This window comes from Haliotis cracherodii, unplaced genomic scaffold (genome assembly GCF_022045235.1).
Source record: "Haliotis cracherodii isolate W230 unplaced genomic scaffold, xgHalCrac1.p SCAF_14, whole genome shotgun sequence".
NCBI classification, from domain to species: Eukaryota; Metazoa; Mollusca; class Gastropoda; order Lepetellida; family Haliotidae; genus Haliotis; species Haliotis cracherodii.
This window is the reverse complement of record NW_027266269.1, coordinates 28201575-28228161: the sequence shown is the minus strand read 5'-3', so window position 1 is coordinate 28228161 and position 26587 is coordinate 28201575. Positions and strand designations below refer to the sequence as shown.

At 38.8% G+C, this 26587-nt stretch overlaps 1 protein-coding gene and 1 pseudogene across 1 annotated transcript; one reads left to right on the top strand and one right to left on the bottom strand.

The window, feature by feature from the left end:
- The first annotated feature begins 15634 nt into the window (after positions 1-15634).
- Positions 15635-17364, top strand: LOC139460673 (putative nuclease HARBI1; annotated as a pseudogene).
- A 948-nt stretch (positions 17365-18312) lies between these two features.
- LOC139460672 (nuclear apoptosis-inducing factor 1-like) lies at positions 18313-20136 on the bottom strand. Its single transcript, XM_071242153.1, has 5 exons — positions 19962-20136; positions 19529-19630; positions 19004-19157; positions 18536-18617; positions 18313-18504 (listed from the first exon to the last, which is right to left on the bottom strand). The coding sequence occupies exons 1-5, from the start codon at positions 20134-20136 to the stop codon at positions 18313-18315; spliced, it is 705 nt and encodes a 234-aa protein (XP_071098254.1).
- Between the last annotated feature and the right edge of the window lie 6451 nt (positions 20137-26587).

Here is a 26587-nt window from a genome sequence, read left to right as displayed (position 1 = left end):
TCCCAGAGTCCTGAAGTCTCCTTGAAGTTCTGATGTCCAAGCTGTTCATGGTCTGCTAGACTCATCCTGTCCATCTTCTTCATTCCATTCCAATGGGCATAATTTTCTGATTGGCCTGGACAGAATAGACTGTCCCACTTGAACATTAGCAACTCGTACATGGCCATCAGACCCTGGAAACGTCTTTATTATACGTAAAAGCTGCCATTCTCCTCAAGGTACATTTGGAGAAATTACCAATACCATGTCCTTTTCCTTTAGATCCTTTTGTGGTTTTTGCCACTTCCTCCTCGTGTTCAATGTTGGCAGCCATTCTCGCATCCACCTCTTCCAGAACTGTTTGACAAGCTCTTGCACCTTGCGCCATCTCTTTCTAGGATTAAAGTCTGTTTCATCAACTGACTGTGGCGCAAATACGCCTCCAACCTGCCCATGGAGAAAATGATTTGGTGTTATTGGCGTATCGTCGAGAGGATGAGCTGACTGGTAGGTCAGTGGACGAGAATTTATAAGAGCTTCTGCTCCCGCCATTGCGGTGATGAGGTCCTCATCTGTAATGCTTCCATTTCCGAGAATAGCATATATTGCACGTTTTGAAGCCTTTATCATGCTTTCAAAGACACCGCCAAAGTGTGAAGCAAGTGGAGGGTTAAAATACCATTTTACACCTCGGTTGGCAAGAGATCTAGATACAGCATTTTGATTGATTTGCTGTACAAGTTCTTTTAATTCCTTTACTGCACCAACGAAATTAGTACCATTGTCAGATACAACTACTTCAGGAAGTCCTCTTCTACTTGCCATGCGATAAAATGAATTCAGAAACGAATCCGTATCCAATCCATATGAAATCTCAAGATGGACGGCTCGGGTGGCATGACAAGTAAATAAGCAAAGATAGCGTTTCTGTCTTTTCTTTGCTCTACCCTGAATGGTGACAAAAGGACCAGCAAAGTCTACTCCAGCATGAGTAAAAGCTCGCAATGAAGGTTGCAGTCTAAATTTTGGTAATGGTGCCATTACTTGACAAGCTTGCTTAGCCTTGCTTCGTTTGCATGTTGCACACTCTCGTTCCCACTCTCGTATTTCTTCTCTGCTCGAGATGATCCAATACTTGGAAGACAGGGATGCCAGTGTTTGATTTGTGCCTGTTGAGTGATTTCCTAACTCATGAAAGTGTTTTACTATGAGTTTAGTAACCCAGTTTATTCTAGGTAGAATTATTGGAAACCTTGAGTTAAAGGAAAGACACTCTGCATGTTTGAGTCTCCCATCAACTCGCATGAGTTCTCTGTCATCAAGGACTGGAGTAAGACTGATTATTTTGGATTTGGAAGACAATGGTTTTCCTTTTGACAAAGCTTGATACTCATCTGAGAAACATGTTTGTTGAACTTTGCAGATTATTTTTGTCTCAGCATCTTCGATCTCTTCGGCAGACAATTCACCGACATTTGCCAACTCCTTTGGAACAGAACAGTTGTGGAGAAAGCGGTAGACCCAAGCGTTTACTCTAGTGAGTTTTGTCAAACTGGAATATCGTGCTGGCTCTAATCGGCATTCATCTTCAATGCATTCATCAATAACATAAGCACTGTTACTTTTTAAGATAACGCTATTGGACTTTTTCTGAAGGGAGTTCACGTTTTGTTTTGGCCAGTTATTTTCCCCTTGCTGTAGGAAATCTGGTCCGCACCACCACATGCTGTTTAGCATAATAGAAGATGATACACCACGGGATATCATGTCTGCAGGATTCAATTCTGAAGGGACATAATTCCACTGAGAGGGATTAGTTGCAGCTTGTATTTTTCCAATTCTGTTGGCAACAAATGTTTTGAATGAACGGCTGTTGCTTTTTATCTAACAGAGCACATTATTGCTGTCTGACCAGAATATCACACTCTTCAGGTCAAAATTCATTGCTTTGACAACTGCAACTGCAAGCTCAAGTCCAATAACTGCAGCCATTAGCTCCAAACGTGGGATACTCACAGCTTTCAATGGTGCTACCCGACTTTTGGCAGCAACTAACTGACTTGTTGTTTTACCATCAGAGTCAGTATGAACAGCATAGACAGCTGCTCCATAAGCCTCTTGTGATGCATCAACAAATGCATGATAAAATGCACTTCCCGAGTAGTCTTTAAAAAGACATCGTGGTACTTCAACACCATGCATATCATTCACTTCTCTAAGCCACAATGATATCTTGTCTTTTAGATCACCATTGATGTCATGATCCCATCCACAGCCTATCATCCATGATTCCTGCAACAGTATCTTTGCAGTGATTGTGAATGGACAAATGAAACCCAAAGGATCAAAGAGTTTTGCTATTGTGCTGAGAAATGTCCTTTTGGTAAGTTTGCCTCCTTTTTCAAATAAGTCAGATTTGAATACAAATGTATCTTTTTCAGCATGCCATAGTAGCCCAAGTGTCTTCAATGAAGGTAAGTAGCCTTTGCTAATATCTACTTCAGATACCCTGTCGCCTTCAGGAATGTGTTCAAGTACCTTCAACGAATTTGACAACCATTTTCTAGCATGCATACCAGCTTTCGACCACAACTCTGATAACTGCTGATAGAGCTCAATACCTGTTTCTTCAGTCTCAACCGAGTCCATGCCATCATCCATGTAAGTTGAGTTTAACACGGTTTCAGCTGCTAAAGGGAACTCTGATGCATATGACCTGGCATGTTCTTGAGTGACATACTGTGCAAGAAATGGAGATGATGTTACTCCAAATACTACTCTACTCCACTCATATACTTCAATAGGCCCATCCGTTTTCAAAGAACGCCACAGAAATCTATGATAGGGTCTATCTGCTGGAAGCATTTCAATCTGGCGATACATTGCTTCAATATCACACATAACTGCAACAGGATGCTTTCTGAAACGGAGCAGTACGTCAAACAGTTCACGTTGCAATTTGGGACCTGAATAAATTGCATCATTCAAGGACATGCCTTCATATCTAGCAGATGCATCGAACACTAAGCGTACCTTAGTTGTTGCTCTGTTTGCTGTAAGAGCTGCAAATTGCATATTGACAACACCATCTAAGCTTTTAAGTGTAAACTCCACTGGTTTTGTTTGAAAGGTTTCAATTTTAACATTTACAGAGATTTTCTGTAGTTGACCTTGCAAACCCATTTCTGCTGCAATGTCTGCATTAATGTACGATCTTGTACTAGCATTATCTAATAAGGCATTAACAATGATGCGTTTACCTCCATTAGACAATACAACCTGTACAGTTCTTAGAGCAGTTACATGTTTCTGCTTAATGTGAGGCAATGTAGCATGAGATCTATCTTTAGTGGAAACCATTTCATCATCTGAAGAAGCACTATTTCGAGCAGTAGCTTTTTTATCTCCCGTTGTGAGATGCGAAGCAGTGGAATCAAAGGTTGTATTTTCAGGTTGTCTGTGAAGTAATCGGTTATGGGCTTTTCTGCATCCATCAATACCACACAGATTCATACGTTTACAACTTTTGTTGTGATGACCTTTGCCAAGACAGTGGAAACAAAGATTTGCTTTTTTAGCTGCGTTCCACCTATCTTCCACCTTCATGGCCAGAAATACACTACACGCCCATATATTGTGTCCATCATCACATAGGATGCATCTTTTTGCCTCACTAGACTCAACCTTAGAGCTAAGAAAGGTAGAAGATAACTTCTTCTTTTGCTCTGAATTGCTAACCTTTTGATCTGACCTGTACTTTGGAACAACACCGTGAATAACTTCAGAAGCAGTTGTCAAGAATTCTGCCTCTTGCATAACCCATTCACACAATGACTCAACAGAATGCTCATAAACCCATCTTTCATAACGCGCGACCATTGATTCAGTCATTTTCTTTAATAGTGTAGCATAGAGTAATCCATTGCCCAACTCCTCTACCCTATCCTGCTCTCGCAAATTCACCACTGCAATGTCTAAGATGTCTGCAAATAATTCGACATCACGTGCTTGACCTTCACGAATGGGTTTGAAATTGCTTAACTGATCTAACTGAATGGCAATCTGACGCCTCTTACCGCCATATTTCCTATCAAGTCGCTCTAGGGCGACATCATGTGCAACAGCACTATGTCCCAAGCTTTCAACAACTTTAAGAGCTTCACCTGATAGATATTGACGTAACTGGAGAAGTTTGTATTCGGGGGTAGCAGGAGCCATGTCAATGCACATCATGAAAGCAGATTTCCAGCTTTCATAAGTTTTTACATTTCCTGAAAAGACTGGAATGGATACACGCTTTAACTGCTTCCACATGTCATTGCCGATAGCTGTGCTATAATTTACGTAGTCATTTCTAAGACAACGTTCAGCAGTGTCATACCCTGACCTTTCCGAATCTCTAGATTGTTTGACCTCATGATTTGACGCACGTTCACCTCTCCTGTGAGCAGAACCATTATCATGTGCGTTCAAGTTAGGTATTGACTCATGTGTTTGTTGCCTTTGCGACAGAACACGTGTTTCCAGTTCATGGTCACGTGGTGGTCTCCTTTGAGACGAACCGTCATGTGCTTGTGATTTGTGTGATTGTACAGTATCTGATCTACGACTGGCTGTAGATTTATGACTAGATGCAGATTTTCGACTGAGAGAACTATCTAAATATTCCTGTGCATCACCAACAGCTTCAGCTGCTTCATCTTCCATACAGGAAATTTCATAATCAGTCTTTCTGACATTTTGTTTTTCGTCAATACTATCATAAGCACTTGATAATTTGACCATGATATCTATTGCCTCAACATATAATGAATTGACCTGATCAATACCATCTCGTATTGCTTGACGGGATGGTTCATCTTGATCCTCAACTAAACTACACAGACGATTTTTTGCTTTTGTAAATGCTGTTTTAGCTTTTGCCTTTTGATGCTTTAAACCACAAATTATCTGGCCAATATCGTGCTCATCTATCCCTTGAGCTCTATGCTCATTGGGAACATATTCAACATAATCCAGATAGGACATGTTAACAGCCTAAACAAAAGTACATATAAAAACTTCAAATTTCACTCAAATACTGCCATTGTGATTTGACTTAAGTTCAACTTAGTGATAACAATATCAAACAGTTACAAATTACTTCTGAAACTCATTTTTAAAACAAACCACGCTCTGCTACCAATAAATGAAGTGATGATTAGTTAACCATCCAAAATGAAAAGACAAAATTAACTTTTACACCTTTTATTAACCCACAAGTATATACAAATGTATTTACAATCGTCTCCCAAACAGTGGAGACATGTTGTTTGCTTTTGTTAACAGTTGGTTCTCTTAAATATAAATTCAAGGTCCCTTACTGGGACTAGTTTCCCCTGTTGCCCATCTGACAACAGTCTGACCTAACCAAGATCAGCTTTGAGCCAAGCCCAACATACATCCCTTACCGGGAATAATGGATATGTTGCCACTTTGACAACCCAGGCTAGACTCATTAGTGCATGTATTTTGAAGCCACAGATGGACTTCGAATCACGGATTTCACGTGCGTTTTTCCGCGAAGCATTTTACGTTTTTAGTCTTGTTTTTTACTCCAGAAACGGGTGTTCTCCAACCCAAACGTCATCGTACAAATCAGATGATCATCAGCTTTTGAACATAACATGTACATGAAAAGTCTGGAATATAGTTATTGGTATCATTGATATGTGATGCCCCCTTCCGCTTGCGATTCAACACAAGGTACGTTTACATATATCTACTGTGGTAAAAATCGTTATATCATGAGACTTTACTGCTTGAGTAACTGAATATTTCATCACTTTGCTTTGATCAATACAGCAGCAAGTAAGAGTTGAGCAAGAATTTTAGAGTTATTGCAAGAGAGAGGGGGGGAGAGGGAGAGAGAGAGAGAGGGAGAGAGAGGGAGAGAGAGAGGGAGAGAGAGAGGGAGAGAGGGGGGAGAGAGAGGGGAGAGAGAGGGGAGAGAGAGAGAGGGAGAGAGAGAGAGGGGGAGAGAGGGGAGAGAGATAGAGAGAGAGAGAGGGGGGAGAGAGAGAGGGAGAGAGAGAGAGGGGGAGAGAGAGAGAGGGAGAGAGAGAGGGAGAGAGAGAGAGGGAGAGAGAGGGAGGGAGGGAGAGAGAGGGAGAGAGAGAGGAGGAGAGAGAGATAGGGGAGAGAGAGGGAGAGGGAGAGAGAGAGAGGAGAGAGAGAGAGAGAGAGGGGGGGAGAGAGGGGGGGAGAGAGAGGGGGAGAGAGAGGGAGAGAGAGAGGGGAGAGAGAGAGGGAGAGAGAGAGAGGGAGAGAGAGAGGGAGAGAGAGAGGGGGGAGAGGGAGAGAGAGAGGGGAGAGAGAGGGGAGAGAGAGAGAGGGAGAGAGAGAGGGGGAGAGAGAGGGGAGAGAGAGAGAGAGAGAGAGAGAGGGGGGGAGAGAGAGAGGGAGAGAGAGAGAGGGGGAGAGAGAGAGGGAGAGAGAGAGGGAGGGAGGGAGAGAGAGGGAGAGAGAGAGGAGGAGAGAGAGATAGGGAGAGAGAGAGAGAGAGAGAGAGAGAGAGAGAGAGAGAGGTGGACAGTGCCCACTACTGATATGAAGACAGAGATCATATTAGCTGAGATAATGAAAATTATATGAACTCAGGTTCTTGTATCACATAACAATGCATTGCATGGGACCCAAGCTTCAATGGCATAATTATACTGAGCTGAGATAATCGTGACTGTGCATTCTCTGTTGTTTATTTACGGATTGACTGTGTATTTTTTTCGGTTCATTGAGGTATGAATCGAAAAACCGATGTGCAAACTGTATGAATCCGCGTAGCGGGTTCTTACAAAAAATTTCACATTAGTATTTTCGATTCATACCTCAATGAACCCAAAAAAATATACAGTCAATGCTTATAATTAAATTCGACAACGTAAAACATGTTTTATCTACAATAGTTTAACCCAAAAACAGTTGCATATATCAAAACAGACAAAAATGACGACATTGATAAACATTCCTGGTGACGGAATACATACAGTGGCGTGACATAAATCAGGTGATCGTTTAATTTATGCACATAACTTGACACGCCTACACAGCCAGTAGCCAATCAACGGAGAGTGGGATTAAAACAATGTTCATTGGACCTGTCAATTAAGGCAAGAACTGCAACAGTCAGACTGTAACGAACCGGAAGAAATATGTCCGAGAGAAGGCGGCCGTTTCAAATAGCATTGTCATTTACTGCGTGATTCAAACATTACTTCCCCGATTACGGTAAAACACAGTTGGAGAAATGCTAGTTAGAAATGAAACCGGAAGACATGAAAGTTGAACCGAGGCGAGCGGGAAAAAACAGGCGAGCGAGCCTGCACGTTTGCTGTTTCATTCATTCTCGGCCTTCGGTTTCAAAGGGTAGTTTGGACAATGAATATGCACGAAAGTCGCTAAATGTCCTATGCATGACGATACCTATGAGCAGAAAGGAAATTCCCTCGACTGTAATATTGGGATTCCCCGACATTCCGCAGTAATAAACGTAGTGCGCCGCGTTGGGCGTGGCTTAAGTTTTTACATTCAATTGGAAATGAATGCAATAACACGTGACCAATTCAGCTAATCAGAATGCAAGAATTTCCATGAACACAACGAAATTTAATTATTTGTACGTGAATAGTTAAAGGCAGTTGCGTGCTGGTAATTGTGATCTAGAAGAACATTGTCAAACGTGATGTTCTTATGGTGATATCTGGTTATAAATTCAAAGGAGACAGCTTTCTCAAAATTGCTGACACATGATGAAGTAGTGAAGAACTTGTCAGCTTGGATTGGTTTGGTTTGGTGTGCATATCACTGCATTTATTATTCAGAACACAGCCTTTTAAAACATACTGTCACGAAAAATAAACCTATTGAATTTAATTAAAATCAATAGGTGTATTTACCGTGACAGTATGTTTTAAAAGGTTGTGTTCTGAATAATAAGGGCGGTCGGGTAGCCTAGTGGTTAAAGCGTTCGATCGTCACGCCGAAGACCCGGGTTCGATTCCCGACATGGGTACAATGTGTGAAGCCCATTTCTGGTGTCCCCCGCCGTGATAATGCTGGAATATTGCTAAAAGCGGCTTAAAACCACACTCACTCACTCACTCACTCTGAATAATAAATGCAGTGTAATGCACACCATTGTCATCCGTAAGATCATAAGGTGATCAGGCTCTGTGACTTGCTTGACTCTTCCATGCATAATTGTTCTTTCCTATGTACGTATGTGTTATATTCCAAAGCATCCAGAGATGATCTTCGTTGTCGGGGTACGATGCAATGCTGTCAACCGAGTTACCAAGCAAGATCGATGCGTTAAAATAAGAACCAGTGCGTGAGTGAGTATGGTTTTACGCCGCTTTTAGCAATATTCCAGCAATATCACGGCGGGGGACACGAGAAATGGACTTCACACATTGTTCCCATGTCGGGAATCGAACCCGGTCTTCGGCTTGACGAGCGAACGCTTTAACCACTAGGCTACCCGACCGCCCCCAGTGCGTAAGGAGGTGTGGAAAGTCCCGGTAAAGGTCATGGTATGGGATAGCATCGCGCATCATGTGATCCCAACTGAATTCCTGCCATACACATTCTGGAATGATTTGAGCAGGCCTTTGATGGTGAAACGTTGATTGAAAAGCTTAGCTGTAAGCAAAATGGGTCTTTCAATGAAATTTGAACAACACGTAAGGCTCTTAGATGTAAACACCCTAAGCTGGATCTGGCGCTTGTCTTACAGTTTGTTTGTTTGTTTGTTGTTTAACGCCGCACTCAGCAATATTCCAGCTATATGACGGCAATCTGTAAATAATCAAGTCTGGACCAGACAATTCAGTAATTGATATCATGAGCATCGATCCACGGAATTACGAGCGATGACATGCTTCAACCAAGTCAGCAAGCCTGACCACCCGATCTCGTTAGTTGCCTCCTACGACATGCTTAGTCGCCTTTTACGACACGCATGGGTTGCTGAAGACCTATTCTACCCCGGATCTTCACGGATCGAGCCAGATGACATTCCAACTGTCAATATATAATCACTCTTTCTATCGTAGACATAATAACATGCACTCTTCTGAGAAAATATCAGTGTCTTTCTGCAGAAAATATCAATGTCTTTTTGCAGAACTTTGTCCCGCTCATCTTGGCTACACCTTCAGTGCTGTCGCTGGAATATGCTTCAGAGTGGAAACAAAAGTGATGATAAGCTGGCGTGCTGCTGAGCGTGATTGCACGAGCAACCAGGGACATCTTATCAAGCTGGACACAAAAAAGAAGAATGATTTTTTCAGAACTCTTTTGACAAACCTAACATTGAGTAAGGACTAAATATAAAGTAAGACGAGTTCTATGGATGAACAACTTCTTTATTACAACTAGTGCGACGTTTCGGTGTACTTACTCACTTACTTACTGTGGAGATTTTACGTGCGCTTTCCGACTGATGCGTATTTCGCACACGGGCCCAGCCAGGCCATTTAATGTGTTTCCGAAAGGGGCGAAAGTGGTCTCTGCAACCCAAGAGGGTCTTTAGGGGTTGCTTATATAGAATTTGGGAATTTTGAGATTTGGTATAGATGCCGATGGAGTTGGGGAGGAGAACTAAGGGAGCTGGGTATGGTGGATGTTTGTTTGTTTATGTGATTTTGATTTGGTAGATTATAGTGTTTTTAGATGCGTTTTATTAGTTCCGTTTTGATTGAGAATACGCCTAAGGCCTTGAAGGTTTCTAGTTTATTTTGTGGGTTTAGTATTGTTTCTAGAGTGAGAGCCTTGTTTAGATTGAGGGTGGTTTGTAATGTAGTTCGATGTGTTAGGTAGTGTGTGCAGTGGATGAGTGCGTGTTCTGGGGTTTCTAGTTGTTTGCAGTGTGGGCAGTTACGTGTAGTGTTTTTTTTGGGTTTTTTAGGTGGTTATTTAGGTTGGTGTGTCCTGTTTGGAGTTTAGTGATTACTCTGTCGATTTTTTTTGGATGGATGGAGAATTTTTGGTTTGGTTAGTGGTTTGCTGAGCACTTTTTTGATTTGGCTATTTGAGTTTAGATATAGGTTATGCCATTTTTTGGTGATTTTTTGCTTGTTTACACTTTTAATTTCTGATTTTGAGATGGGTAAGTTTAAGCTTATTTCTGGGATTTTAAGGGATAGTTTAGCTGCTTTATCGGCGTTTTCATTACCGTATATTCCTACGTGGGCGGGTATCCACAAGAATGTTATTTGTTTGCCTGCCTTAGTTAGGTCGTTGGAGCTTTTAAGTATTTGATTTATTAATTTAGGTCGTTTTTGGTATTTTTGTTTTGGAGGGCTTGCAGTCCACTTAGGGAGTCGGTAAGTTTTAGGATTTTTTTTGTGGTTTTTGGATTCTTGATTATGGAGGGCTGAGGCCATGCAAATTAGTTCTGCCGTGAATATTGATTGGTTGTTTGGGAGTCGGGAGGATTGTGGTTTTAGTTCGTTGTGTGGTATGGACTCTGAAACCTGTGTGTTTGGAGGTTGGATCTGAGGATCCGTCCGTGTAAATGTGACACCAATTTGGCCAATTTTCGTGTATGTATGCTAGTGTGGTGGTTTTAGCTATGTTTGGGTCGGTTTGTTTATTTATTTGGCTAGCTAGTGTTGTGTCTATTTTGGGTATTTTAAGTTTAGGGGTGAAGATATTTGATTGTTTGCAGTTTTGTTTAAGATTTTTAATTTGGTGTTCATGTAGGTAGTTTGTTATTCTTTGGGATATTGGGGGAAGTAAATGCTAGAATAGTGCTTACTTACTTACTTACTTATTTAGGTTGGTGTGTCTTGTTTGGAGTTTAGTGATTACTCTGTCGATTTTTTTGGATGGAGAATTTTTGGTTTGGTTAGTGGTTTGCTGAGCACTTTTTTGATTTGGCTATTTGAGTTTAGATATAGGTTATGCCATTTTTTGGTCGGTTTGTTTATTTATTTGGCTAGCTAGTGTTGTGTCTATTTTGGGTATTTTAAGTTTAGGGGTGAAGATATTTGATTGTTTGCAGTTTTGTTTAAGATTTTTAATTTGGTGTTCATTTAGGTAGTTTGTTATTTTTGGGGATATTGGGGTAAGTAAGGGGTGTTTACGAGCTAGAGCTTGGTTTTTGGGGCTGTTGTTTTGGTTTATTAAGTTTTGGATGAGAGGGTTTGATTGGGACGCGGCCCAGAAATTTAAGCTTAGCTGTTCCCTGCGTAGACTTAGTGGCATTTCTCCTGTTAAGGCCTGAAGTGAGGTGTAGGAGGTGCCATGTTGAGTGCGTGTAATTAGTTCGAGAGCCTGATATTGTATTGAGTCAAGTTTTTTAGATAGGGTGTTGTATATGGCACAGCCATAGTCTAGTTTTGATCTAATTAGTGATATGTAGAGAGAGAGGAGGGTATCTTCGGAGGCTCCCCAGTTAGAGCCAGTTCGGCATCTTAGGGTGTTTAGGTCTTTACTGCATTTAGTTGTTATGTTTTGGATGTGAGCATCCCAGGTGAGATGTTCATCGAAAATAAGTCCTAAGAATTTGGTTTGTTTTTGAAATTTGATTGTTTGATTGTTTAGCTGGAGGATTGGGGAGGCGGGTTTCATGTTTTCACGGTTATTTTACGATTGTTTAGGAAGTCCTGGATGTAGTTTATTATCTGACCTTTGAGTCCTATTTTTTTAAGTTTTTGTATTAGCCCATCGTGCCATACCATGTTGAAAGCTTTAGAGAAGTCTAAGAAGATGCCTGTGGTATATTGTTTATTTAGTTGTCCTAAGTAAGTATATAAGTATATATACCTATGTTGCTTAACACTATCCGTCACTTGCTTGATAAAGGTGTTAGGATCTACACCAGCGTCGCACTTATTGTTATAAAGAAGTTTTTCATCCATAGAACTCGTCTTACTTCATCACACCAACTTCTAAATGCCACTGAAAGAAGGACTAAATGTACTTTGATTTTATTGCTTGGTTATTTCTCAAATAGACACGTGGGATCGTGGTAAGAAGAGGTCCCAAACACTCTACGTTTGTCGTAAGAGGCGAGTTAGTAGTGGTCAGACTAGCATCTCTGACCCAAATTCGATGATTTATACAGACTACCATGATATAGTTTGAATAGTGCTGGATGCAAAAACACGTTAATTCACCATGTACCTTGTAACTTGTCGGGAAAAGCAGAATAACATACCATTTAAGATGAAACATTTTATTTGATCAACTTACCAGGCCGAAGGGCTGAATTATTATTTATTTGCTTATCCTTAAGAAAGAGCATGAACTAGTTCGTATTGTTATCGATGTCTAAAAATTATTTAATTCAATTATAGGAGGGCGTTTCGTATCTTTTGGCATTGGTGCCAGAATGTTCGGCAGGCAAAATCGATGGAAATGGCTGGACAACACTCCAGTATCTTCAGCATTCTGGGGTCCTGGAGAACCAAGTGGTGATGGTCAGTGTGCCGTACTTTTTCAGGAGTTTCAGTACAAATGGAACGATCAAAGTTTGTCATTTAAAAAATATTACATTTGCGAAATCACAAAGAGTTTTTAACTACTGTATTTTCTTACCCGAAATGTTTTACATTGAAGGCCGGACCTAGCAGATAAGTGAATACTAACGACTGAATATGACAATGCCATTCGTCAAAAGAGCTTGATTTGCCTACTTGCAGACTCCGTAGCGGAGGAGACCTAGGAAACTAAAGTACTCATGGAAATGAAAAAGAAACTGTTTTGATGGATTTAATAGTCGACACAAAGCATTACGTAGATGTAAATACGAAATAACAAAACAACAGAAAAAGTACTAGTCTGGATTTGCTAGTTTTATCTCAGTGCTCAAAACAAAATGTACTTTACAGGAGGTAATTTGTAGGCACTTTCAACATTCAAAAATAACTAAGTCCAAATTGACATGGCAGAAACAGACTATAGGCATTATGCAAATAAGCCTGGAATTTTTTTATCAAAACAACAATACAAATAACAGCTATGTTTATGTACATAATAATAATGACATTTACGTTGTTGTTTGAGAAGGGAGTATGTTACTTTTACGTTCTGATATTTTGACGATGATTCACTATCCCACAATGCCACTCACAAATCACTAACCACTGACAAATCACATGCACGTGGGTTTCAAGCACCTGTTTTCACCTGTCGTCAAGGTGTCATAGGCCATGGATATCCACTAACACCTGGTTATGCTCAGTTTCACAATAGTCTGTTTTGTTCATATTTGTACACACAAAAGACATAAAAACCATTGATACGCTGTATTTGTGCCAAGGCCCTATTAGAACTTATTGAGATGTTTGAATAATGATATATTTTGTATATCAACTGCATTTATGTAAAATCTGAGATAAAAAAAGTTGTTGTTTTTTCATTTCCGTGAGTACTTTTTAGTTGTTGTACAGTTGTTGTACCGTGAGTACAGCTTTCCAGATGGTTTTGTACTGGAGTTGTCTGTCCCTGGTTGTGTACATGAACATGACAGACGTGATCGTTTGAGAAGTTTCTGAATGACACAGTTTCTAACAACGAGCTGTACCTCTATAAGAGCGACAACAGATTAATATTTGACTTGATTAATCTACTTGCCCAGCGAAGTTTGGATACCCAATGGAAAGTATGAATTCCTCCCAGTTTCCAACACTATTCTGGATTCAAGAACGGAGATCTTCAACGGTAGCCTGTTTATAGACATTTAACACTGCCAAAATTCGTGATTGCTCTGGCATCAATTATAGGGCCTATTACCTGTTGATGATGCCACGTACGATGTAGTTGACCCAGTAAATGTATATTGCTGTTTGCATGGTAAACCTGGATAAAAGTATCATAACAAGTGCTTTACACATAGGAGTAAATTGTAACGTGATCATGAAAAATTAAAGACGGAAATCGAAGGGATATGGTTTTTTTTCAGCAATTTCTTCTTACAGCTGCATTCATAATACACATAAGTGTGGTCACTTCAATGCGACCTGATTCAGCAATCTGATGGCCAGGATTATGTTTTGTTAAGCCAGACATGGGGACAACTGATTGCTAGACAATGGATTGCTTGCAGTTTCCCCGCAGAAGTTCGACAGAAGCGATGCTTCTTCCTCAACTGGACTGGTGTCGCCGCTTGGTGTGACAGAAGCCCTGGCTATTGAGACACATGTCTTGTACGTTTTAGTTGGATGTTCCACTAAACTAGTTTCTAAACTTTTCGACATCTGTCTGTCCGTCTCTCCGTCCGTCTGCAATCATTTCGTTTCCCGAGCATTATTCGAAAACCTTTTAATATTTTTCAACAAAACTTGGCTGATATAAGAAAAAAAGGCCCTGAAGTATTTTTTGGCTTTTTATTTTTCTCAATTTCCATGGAAACAGTTTGGACTTAGTCTCTAAAGGTGGGGTGGATTTCGTTTCCGGAGCACAACTCTAAAACCGTTTTATATCTTTCATACAGAATCTGAAGTGGAGCGTTTTGAATTTGCAAATTCTTTGCATGTTTATTTTTCCATGGAAACATTTTGGACTCAGTACCAAAAGGGTGGGGGGTAGTGTCTTTTCCGGAGCGCAACTTGAAAACTGTGAAAGACATGTGTATTAATCAAAGGCTGAAGTGGTGCTATTGCTTTGGGAATTTTTCAGATTTTGATTATACCCGTTTTCATGTATACAAGTTAGATTTAGCTAAAACGGAGGAAGTTACCGGAACAGAACTAATAAACTATGTAACAGTTTTCATCCGAACTTGGTACAGTAACGTATGTTTATAACGAACACGCTTATAACGAACTAACGGATATAACGAACTGATTTTTTTGTCCCGACTATTTGCTATAGTTATGCTGTATATATGCTTATAACGAACTACAGGTATAACACACTAAAGTTAGTGGTCACTTCGAGTTCGTTATAATCGTAGTTTACTGTACATGTATTAATTAATGGCTTAAATGGTGCCTTTTCCTATTTAGGAATTTAAGAAATATCAATTTTTCCTGTTACCATTGAATCAAGTTTGACTTTAACTCTGTTCATAGTGGTGTGTTTGTTCGAACCATATCTAAAACTAATCGTTATTCCTTCTTGAAACTGTGCACACACAAATACCAGTTTGCCAAATGGCTTTGTTTGCTGCATATGGGTATTCGGAATTATATTTTTTTCCGTTATCAACAATTTTGACTTTGACTCTGTTCCAAGTGGTGTGTACCTGACATAGAAATAAAACTTTCGAATCCCAATTCCATTGTATTGTTTGGATATTTCAGTAACTACTCTTATGTAAGGACCGACAGAATAGATAGAAATTCTGTAATCATGTTGGACTTAAGAGTAACAGTCAAATGACTTGTTCTTCCGATGACTCCTGTATAACTTGACCGTGACGATGTTCTTTACTTTATTTTGTCATAACAAATACGTAATGCCCTCTATAAACACCAGGGGCGGTATTCACAAAGCTCCTTAGAATTTTCTTAAGCCTTAAATCCACAAAGAAATCTTAGTTTCCCAAACCACCAACTTAAGTTTTAAGTAATTTCTTAAGTCATTTTCACAGAGCTTCTCAGTGCTTAGTTCTTTGCTTAAGTTTAATATACCCCATGAGCTTACTTAAGTCCTTAAGACATCCAATATGGCTGCCATAGGTATTGTACAAACCACCGCTAGACGAGATGTACTGCAAATATATTCTGACAAAGAACTAATCAGAAGATAAAGGTTAAACAAAAGTGGTATTGAATATGTGACTGGGTTAATTGCTGATAAAATATGTCCTAGCACCTCTCGTTCTCATGCCATGACAGGAACTGAAAAGGTTGTAGCAAAGCTACGTTATTTTGCTACAGGCAAAATGCAGTTATGCAACGGGGATGACTTGGGTCTTTCCCAATCGTCGGTCAGTCGAACGATAGAGCAGAGTGTCAGCTTTGTCCGACGACGAGATAGCATCCCAGTTTATTCACTTTCCGACAACGCAGGGTTGCATTCGTCGGAATCAAGCGACGTTTTACAACATCGCTCACTTCCCTGGCGTTGTTGGAGTGATTGATGGATCCCATGTGCAGTTTATTGCACCATCTGTCGACGAACCCTCATATGTAAATCGTAAACAGTACCACAGTATTAACACACAGCTTGTATTCGATCCAAACAACATGATAATTGACCTTGTTGCGAAGTGGCCAGGCTCCACATTCGACTCGAGAATACTCACCGGAAGCGCACTTCATATTTTATTTGAACGACACATCGTGCCAACCGGATGTCACCTACTTGGAGATAGTGGCTACCCCTGCAGAAACTGGCTGCTTACTCCGTACCTGAGACCAAATCCTGGCTCACAGACATCCTACAATCGGTAATATTCTCCTACAATCGTAAACACGCAATCGTAATGAGAGTTATCCCCCTTCAAAATTACAAAAGAGAGAACTTGTTGTTGTGAGAAGTTTAAATGTTCAAATGTGAAATGATATTTGGTTGTGCATATATATATCGAAAGTAAACATTTAGAAATTACCCATATAAAAATATGAAATATATTTGATGACAGATAAGCCAGAGATACATAAAAATAAATTCAACTATTATAATAATGTTTAAAAAAAAATTGTTCTCAAAATATATCTCAGTAAAATCAGACCTTAGTTCTTAAGGTCTGATTTAACTTAGATTGATTTATATCTTACGGTCAATGTGTAAAATGTGATTCACTTTGGCAATTTATAAAAAGCCTAAATATTTCAGTCATTAAAGTAACTAAAACATCTGTCCATTCACTTAATATACTGGATAATCGTTATTGGAGTTCAAAAGGGCTTAGACACTTCACAGTAATTATTGTCTACTCATGTTCAATCATTGAGTGATGAAATAGAGCATAATAATGTTTGGATTTCATTATTATTGTAAATGAAATGGACAGATTTTTCACTCAATTTGTAAAATAACTGAAACAAAGTTGTTGAAATTCCATATGGAACACATTGACTGTAATACACACATATCTGTAAATTGTTAAATTGTGGGTGTGTGGGTATGTGGGTGTGTATTAGACGGGTTCTGAACTTGTTTTCCAGAGCACATATAAGGACCCGGAGTGTCGTGGAAAGAGGTATAGGCTAGAGACGGTTCCATGTCTTACATGGAGAGATTCACCTTTTTCGAATTAAGGCATGTAAAATCATAACATGTTGTGGAATTCTGCATAACATCTGCAAGATAAGGAATATCCCATTACCCTACAGTGAGTCCAATGTTCCGGATGACGACATGACAGCCCCTGCACAGAGAGAGAGATATTCCTGGCCACAACTTGACCTCAGGAATCACTTTGCAAACACTCACTTTCAGCGTGAGTGATAATTCTTCTTTTAATTGAGTAAAACCACTATTTAATGAATTGTATTCAACAACAACAAAATTCAGTGAAAAAAACAGTATATTTTAACAAATAAGAGTAATGTATAAGAATCATTTGATAAGGTTTCCCTTTTTTCAAAAATAATTCACAAACAATTTATTACAACTGATTAATGAAATTAATATTGTTACTATAATTGTTAAATATGATATATAATTTGTGAATCTCAAGGATCATTAAAAATGCTCAAGGGTTCATTTGCAACGCATATTCCCAGTTTACTTACCCAGTATATGAAAATACATTTTTCTTCTTGTAAGAAACATTTTATGACATCCAGATTTTATTGTAGTAAAGGCAAAAGAGCGATAGTACATAAAGTCCATAATACATAATCATTATTGTTGAAAGTTAAACACGTTTAGATTCTTCCCACATTTCTTATACATATTTCAGAAATTTAGCAAATTTTAAAACTTCTAGTTGAGATATGTACACAGAGAGGCAATGTTGTATGTAATACATATCCCAATTTCTTGGAAGTAATTACTGGCCCTGTTTTTCATATCAAATACAGAATAAGATATTCATCCTCACTGGCCACTGGCCATAGATAAGAATCCTTTTTAGCACTGATAAACGTACCTGTCAGGTGATAGTCTCAACAGACGGAGCCAGTACTTTCTACACTTCTATTGATAGAAATGGCATTTTACACACTGTTATCTCACACATTAACCAATATTATATTATTGAAGATAAATTTAAAATGAAAAGAAGTATGGTTCTGTCAAAATAGGTTTCACATCTTTCTCTTCAAAGAACACATTACATTTTGAAAACATATGGTAAACTCTCTAACCTTAAAAAGTTATATGCATACATGGTATAAATATAAATTCTATTCATTCTGCAGTTTTTGAAGTTGAATTTCCATAATTTTCTTCTTAAGACTTAAACAAATCAGTTTCAAGTTTAAGTTTCTTGTAGAGTAGCTCATCATAACTTTCCCCCAACAGGAATGTTTGTCGCGAGGACTTTGGCTCCTGGACAGTGCTCCATCCTACTGGTCTCTTCATGGATCCCTGTGCTGAGGAGGCGGTTTCTGGCACTGGTGGTTCCGGCTGAGGAGGCGGTATCTGGCACTGATGGTTCCGGATGTGAAGGCACAAACACTGTTGATGCAGTAGGGACAGCTCCTCCCATGGCCTGGAGTGTCTGCAAGTCAAGTGCTGCCATGTCACTGTATTCACTGTATATAAATGGACAGAAAATGTTTTAGTCATTGTTATTTTTGAGTATCTATGTATCTGAATAGGGTAAAAATAGGAGGGAATATCTTCAGTCTCAAACACATGGAGTCATCACTGATTTTTAGTGATCCCTTCCAATACTTGTCACCACAATCTTGCACTTTGCAGGATTTGTTTAGGTGGATAATCAAGATTGGTTATTCTCTGTTATTGATATGTTATATAATTTAATATGGATACTTTTATAGTTATGTGTATGACCACTTATACACAGGAGGTACTTTGCTATCATAATAGTTTTTCATAGCAAATCATTTAAGTAGAGTTATGCTATATGAATGATTATACTCAATACAAGAGCAAGGAAATACGTCAGTAGAATTACCTTGCATTAACTGTGTCAGAAAGGCTGACCAACTGTAGGAGGGATTTGTCCATAGCTGATGATATTCCAGATATGGATACATTATTCTGTCCCAGAATATTCCACACTACCTCTGATGTGGCACTCAAAGAAGGGCATGGTGATGGACCACCACCTGTCAAAGTTAAACAATTATTTTTACTTACATTAGAAAAATTGAGAAAGTATTATGCCAAATCAAAGTGTTAAATAATACTAAAGTAACAATTGAAGACAACCTGACAATTTGTTTCAAATTTATAAATAGGCTCATTCATCATGACTAACCTGAGAATTGTATACATATGTAAATTCAAACTTTTAAGAATTGATTATACACTGTATGGGACACCAAAATGTACTTAAAGACACCAAATACAAATACTTTTACTTGAAAGCTAGCTTAGACAATAATTGTATCACATTAAAATTAAATGTATCTCAGATCTGGTGAATTATGCACTGTAAAACTACTATTACAGTTCAGTGTTGCAAAATGCGAATTACCTGTGCTGATAACACCTTGCTTATACCTTGCAATTTCTCGCCTGACTTTACTTTGGATGTTATGCCATTTTTTCCCCACCTCCTCAGGGGCTCTGATGCATCCTATGATTTACATAAAAATATTACATTCTCAACTGTACAATTTCAGAAATAAACGAATAGGTACTGGATGTGACACTGTAATATAACTGATAACCTGTACAATAACATTTATTTTTTTCTTTCCCTGAAAATAAATTTATGTTAAATAAACTATAGATCTAATACAATACAATCTAGTTCTATCCAAAAAATCCTTCCGATTGTATGTGCCTTGCTACTGTGAAAATTTGCAAAATACTAAAATCTTGAATAACAATAGAATTTTGAACATTATTTGAATCTTAAATATATTTCAATACCAAAAACTATCCTTGTCATTGGTCTACCGTACCTGGAAAGGCTGCGTTGATCGTGTGGGTCAACTCCACCCACTTTTCCTTTTTCTTTTGAGCTGTCACGCCTGCCCCGAACTTTCCAAATAAAACCGCTTTGTTTTCGTCAACAAGTTTCGTCAGGAGTAGGTTTTGGTCCCCAGACCAGATGGGTTTTCGCTTTTTGTCAGTCATGTTCACTTGCTGCCGTCGATATTCCCGCCGATCGAAAATAGGTCGTCTGCCAAAACTTTTGACTTTCGCGTTTTCAACACTGAAGAGTCGTGTTTTGTTGCTATTTATAGATAAGGGAATCTCAAAAACGTCACTCGAATGGTGTTAAAAAATATTCTTAGTCAAAACTTTATATCCCAAGATGCAACGGGGTAGACTAAGAAAAATCTTAGATATTATACCAATACTTTGCTAAGAATCATGCTTAGACTGTTTGTGAATTGATACTTAAGATTTTTTCTTAGCTAAGAATTTTAAAGAAAACTTAAGTCAATTTCTAAGAAAATTCTAAGAAGCTTTGTGACTACCGCCCCAGGCACCAATTTCTAAACAAATTGAGAAAGCAGTGGTCTTGTTGTGTCGACTCCCAAATTGAAACAATTAGTTAACCAAGAAACCTGTACACTTCAAATTGTTGCAAAGCTAACAATAGGAAAAGAGTTTATTTTTCAATAGTGGAATAATTTATTTGTTGATTGTTGTTGTCAAATGTTGGTGACTAATTACAAACAGGATGATCAAAGCCTGATGCATCATCCTGCAAGAGGACACCTCCAACATCAATGTAAATTGCATCTTCTGCCAATTTAAAAGATTTTGCAAAGTTTGGTACTTGGAGAATATGAGTGAGTAGAGTGAGTATGGTTTTGCGCCACTTTTAGCAATATTCCAGCAATATCACGGCGGGGGACACAAGCAATAGGCTTCACACATTGTGCCCATGTTGGGAATTGAACCCGGATCTTCGGCGTGACGAGGAATGCTTTAACCACTAGACTACCCGACCGCCCCTGGAGAACATGAGAATTCATGAGGAGTGCTTTATATTTTCTCAAAAGGTGCCTGACGATTGCTATTGCAAACAAATTTGATCTTTTTGCCAAGCACATTCGCGAGAGGGGCAACCACATGTGAGAACCCTTGATCAAATTTACGGTAGTAACCAGCCATACCCAGAAATTTCAAAAATCCCTTTTTGGTTTATGGAACTTGTCATTTTGAAATAGCTTCCATCTTTGCTTGTACGGGCATCAGTGTCACAATAGGATACAATATCCACAGGTGAAACTGTGGTAACACACTGAGTAGGTACATTGTCATTTCGTTGATTATACTTTCTCATCATAATGATATGACAAAGTACAACATAGTCAGTATCACTGACATTTCTGTCAGTAACATAGGCACGCAATGGCTGACCAGGAATTGGCAAAAACACTGAGACTTTATCATCTCTCTTGAGACTTTTTTCATAATATACTTTCATTTTGTCCTGGGACTCCTTCTACCAGTATTCCTCAAAACGGTAATGGGCTTAACATTGGAACTGTCACCTTTAGCCGACATGAAACATTTACTAACAGAATGTAAGTACTCCTCTCTAACAACACTAGGCCTTGATGACTGGTCTACAACAGCTAACTCCTCATTAGCCGAACTACAAAAAAGGCTGTGACCTGACATTCACAAAAGCATTCGGTGAAGAATGACTGTTCCATTGAAAGCGAGCTATCTACATTCAGAAATGATGTGCCCTGGCTTGCATCAACATCTAAAAGTAAGCTCTGACGGAAAGCTCCTGCAGAGTCTTCAGAACCAACTGAAGTAGGACTTGACATTTTTCAACAAACTCAGAACCAGACTTTTTAGAATCAGATCTGGGATGTGATGAATGATGCTTTCCTGATTTGTTACATAGCGAAGTATTATTCGAAAACCTTTTAATATTTTTCAACAAAACTTGGCTGATATAAGAAAAAAAGGCCCTGAAGTATTTTTTGGCTTTTTATTTTTCTCAATTTCCATGGAAACAGTTTGGACTTAGTCTCTGAAGGTGGGGTGGATTTCGTTTCCGGAGCACAACTCTAAAACCGTTTTATATCTTTCATACAGAATCTGAAGTGGAGCGTTTTGAATTTGCAAATTCTTTGCATGTTTATTTTTCCATGGAAACATTTTGGACTCAGTACCAAAAGGGTGGGGGTAGTGTCTTTTCCGGAGCGCAACTTGAAAACTGTGAAAGACATGTGTATTAATCAAAGGCTGAAGTGGTGCTATTGCTTTGGGAATTTTTCAGATTTTGATTATACCCGTTTTCATGTATACAAGTTAGATTTAGCTAAAACGGAGGAAGTTACCGGAACAGAACTAATAAACTATGTAACAGTTTTCATCCGAACTTGGTACAGTAACGTATGTTTATAACGAACACGCTTATAACGAACTAACGGATATAACGAACTGATTTTTTTGTCCCGACTATTTGCTATAGTTATGCTGTATATATGCTTATAACGAACTACGGGTATAACACACTAAAGTTAGTGGTCACTTCGAGTTCGTTATAATCGTAGTTTACTGTACATGTATTAATTAATGGCTTAAATGGTGCCTTTTCCTATTTAGGAATTTAAGAAATATCAATTTTTCCTGTTACCATTGAATCAAGTTTGACTTTAACTCTGTTCATAGTGGTGTGTTTGTTCGAACCATATCTAAAACTAATCGTTATTCCTTCTTGAAACTGTGCACACACAAATACCAGTTTGCCAAATGGCTTTGTTTGCTGCATATGGGTATTTGGAATTATATTTTTTTCCGTTATCAACAATTTTGACTTTGACTCTGTTCACAAAAGCATTCGGTGAAGAATGACTGTTCCATTGAAAGCGAGCTATCTACATTCAGAAATGATGTGCCCTGGCTTGCATCAACATCTAAAAGTAGGCTCTGACGAAAAGCTCCTGCAGAGTCTTCAGAACCAAATGAAGTAGGACTTGACATTTTTCAACAAACTCAGGACCAGACTTTTTAGAATCAGATCTGGGATGTGATGAATGATGCTTTCCTGATTTGTTACATAGCGAAGTTCTGCCTGTAAGCCATGACTGCTTCAAATGTCCGCTGACACGCTTAAAATCCTCCTGTAAAACTATCATATCACCACTGACCTCAGTTGAAGTACACCACCTATCAAACAGAGTTTCCTTCTCCCTTGCAAACTCAACAAAAGTAGAACCATCCCTTTTCTTAGCAGACCTTAACTTTTGCCTGTCAGCTTCAGGAACCACTTCATAGGCCTTCCAACATCACCCTTAACAACCTGATAATCAGAAGTCCTATCAATAGGTAAGGCAGAATAAACTTCCTGAGCTATTCCCCAGAACACACTTTGCAACAACATGGTCCACTGATTTTGAGTCCATTTCAAAATGTTAGCCACCTTTTCAATACGTAAGAAAAACTTCTCAACATCACGTTCAGAGAAGGTCGGAACAAGTTTAATCTGCCTGGAAAGATCAAAAGATCCCTCACCTGTTGAGGTATGGTGAAAGAAACCATTCTGTAATTCAAGTTGTTTTAGCCTATTTCATATTAGCTTTCAATGGGGGTGATAAATGATCTTCACTCAAAAGCTGCTTCTGATGTAATGCCAGATGAAATGTGAGATGAGACAGGCACGGGCCCGCTCCACGTATATAGTCTAACTAGCATCCAGCACTTTCTATACAGTGCCATGCCAGTCCGGTGTCACTAGAACATTACATATCATTGTCAAAATACAATGCAATGAACTTCTACTAAATCTCAACAGAAACAATGTCACACAGTTACAATCATTATTTAACAATAAACTACACTACACATAATAATATGCATTTGTAACTTGAAAACGTTAGTTAAGGAGAACAAGATTAGAAACTATTAGGTCTGGATTTTACTGAAGTAGATTTGTCCAATAATTGGCCACGTTTGGTCAAACACTGTTGTGTAGACCTTTGGTCTGTCGAAATTATGGTTGTATCGAAGATAAGATGTCATTGAATCAGAATTCATTCAAAAATCTTGATAGAAATAAATATCAAATATTATCAAACAGTAAATATTTAATTTGTCTCTGAAAAATGTCAGCATTTAATGGTTCATCACAATATTTATTAGAGTACACATGAGCTTGTGCCTCGTTTCTAGAACAAATATGATGTAAACCTTTCAAATATTCATGCTGAAATGTTCCCTGTTCGTAAAACATACTCATTTTATTACTCATAAATTACATCAAACCACGGTTTGGTTCAGATAAAGGAGGTGCAATTAGCTGTATGTGTGCAAGAAACCTATAACCGTGGCTTTGAATCTACAATCATGATTCTCTCTTAGTCATCACCATACCCATGATCATTCACCAAAGAACCCTGCATGACATCAGACCTTCCTTCCTTATCAAGCTGACACCCGTTGATAAAACTAAAATATTCTTCACAGCAGTGACAAACTCTCACTCACTCACTCACTTTATTTTACTGTTGTCACCTAGGCACGACCTATTTGTGCTACCTGCTCTCTGGGATAGGGGTTTGTAGTTTTCATTTAATTCCAGAACAAACTTGCCTCGTGTCTGTAGACTGCATGTGGTGCTGTGGGGATTAATCACATGTTTTCCAACACGTGAATAACGTTAGACATAGTGACATAATGTAAGTCACTTCCTACCAAAATGTCATTTTGTTAATTTTAAAGGTTTGTACACACCAACACTTGTAAATTGAGATGGAATTATAAACTTAATATTGCATCTGCTGTCGTCACACCTGTCAGCTATTCCGGTATGTTATCATCATAAAAAAATATTGCCAGGGTTTTGACATGTGAAGAAATGTCAACAATGTAATTTACAACTAAACTGGGGAAAAAAAGAAAGTATACCAAGTATGCGTTTTGAAAATTGAAAGAACAGCATGCCACTTATTCTCCAAATATACAATATGTTCAGGCATCAATTTGTGTATTGTGCAATGTGTAAATCATTTTCTGTGAACAAAGAGGACATCAGAAGTGCAAAGGTCCATGCAATGCAATAAAGATTGTTTTTGGCTTGCATCTATCAACGGGGTTTGTAAAAACAAATTGAAAACTAGTACTGGTAGTTAGAAAACTATTATCTGTTAAACCACACTTATTACGGCGGGGGACACCAAAAATGGTCTTCACACATTGTACCCATGTCGGGAATCGTACCGGGTCTTCGATGTGACGAGCCTGTGCTTTAACCACAAGGCTATCCGGCCGCCCCTCACCTTAATATATTATCATTTATAAGTTTGCATGACACTCAGGTATTCTCTAAAATACAATATGTTAAGGCATCAATTTGTGAATTGAAAATTCGTTGTCTTGCAATGTGTAGTCATTCCCTGTGAATAAGGAGGTCATCAGAGGAGCAACAGACAAGTAATCGGACTGCATGCCCCAGGGCCCTTGTAAATCTCTAACCATGCAAAAGTTAATAATTTCGTATTTGTAAAACAGATAAAGGGCTTGAATCTATCCATGCGGTTTGTAAAAACAAATTGAAAACTGGTACGGTAATTTGTCTTAGATTAAACGGTTTACACATGGTGTTATCACTGATTTTCAGTGGTCAATTCATATAATTGTCAGAGTTGCCCAGCACACCAAATAGAATCTGTTTCGTATCCCAATTGTGTGGATCGATGCTCATGATGTCAGTACTGGATTGACTGGTCCAGACTCGATTATTTACGGAGCCGGTCCTAACAAACCAAGAATCATAATCAGGGTGATTCGAACAACAGTCAACTGCAGCTCCTTCCACGAACCGGTCACCCGTGACTTCCTGGTAAAATTAGGACAGTAACTGATTTGTTGGTTGGTTTGTTGTTTAACGCCGCACTCAGCAATGTTTCAGCTATATGACGGCGGTCTGTGAATAATCGGGTCTGGACCAGACAATCCAGTGATTGATATCACGAGCATCCATCCAGGCAATTTGGATTGATGACATGCATCAACCAAGTCAGCGAGCTTGACCACCCGATCCCGTTAGTCGCCTTTTACGACAAGCATGGTCGCTTTTTACGGCAAGCATGGGTTTGATGAAGACCTATTCTACACCGGAATGTTCATGGGTCGACAGTAACTGAAGTAAGATGTTTTACGAACAGGGAACATTTCAACAAGAATGTCTGAACAAGTTTACATTAGGTTTGTAATTTTAGTTTCTAATATAAGATATCTGGGCGATAAGAACAATGAAGAACGAGGTGTCATGTACTTCACATTATAAACCTCCATCCTAATGATCTCCAATGGGGTTAAATCTCATTAACAGGAATGTTATGTTCTGTTTGAACAGAATGTAATGAAATGTAAAATCAAATGACAAATGTTTCATTGATATTCCCGCAGATGCAACCTTCGTATCTGTAGCTCGGTGAGTGTACAACCAGGCTTCCAAGGCGCTGATAAATCACTTTTTCAGGTATCCGTACGCCAGCATCAGATATTTTACGCCCGTTTCCTAAGATACATGGTAAGTATGTTTGAAACATAAAAATGTTCATAAATGTTGTTTTAAGATTCTTTTTCGGTTTATGGTGAGTTGAAAGTT

What these genes read in the sequence shown, in the direction of transcription:
- LOC139460672 (XM_071242153.1), bottom strand. Translation starts at nt 20,136, where the DNA reads ATGACTGACAAAAAGCGAAAACCCATCTGGTCTGGGGACCAAAACCTA. An exon ending in GCAAGGTGTTATCAGCACAG is followed by an intron (nt 19,158 to 19,528) that starts GTAATTCGCATT and finishes TAACTTTGACAG; the next exon opens with GTGGTGGTCCATCACCATGC. An exon ending in CTACTGCATCAACAGTGTTT is followed by an intron (nt 18,505 to 18,535) that starts GTGCCTTCACAT and finishes CATCAGTGCCAG; the next exon opens with ATACCGCCTCCTCAGCCGGA.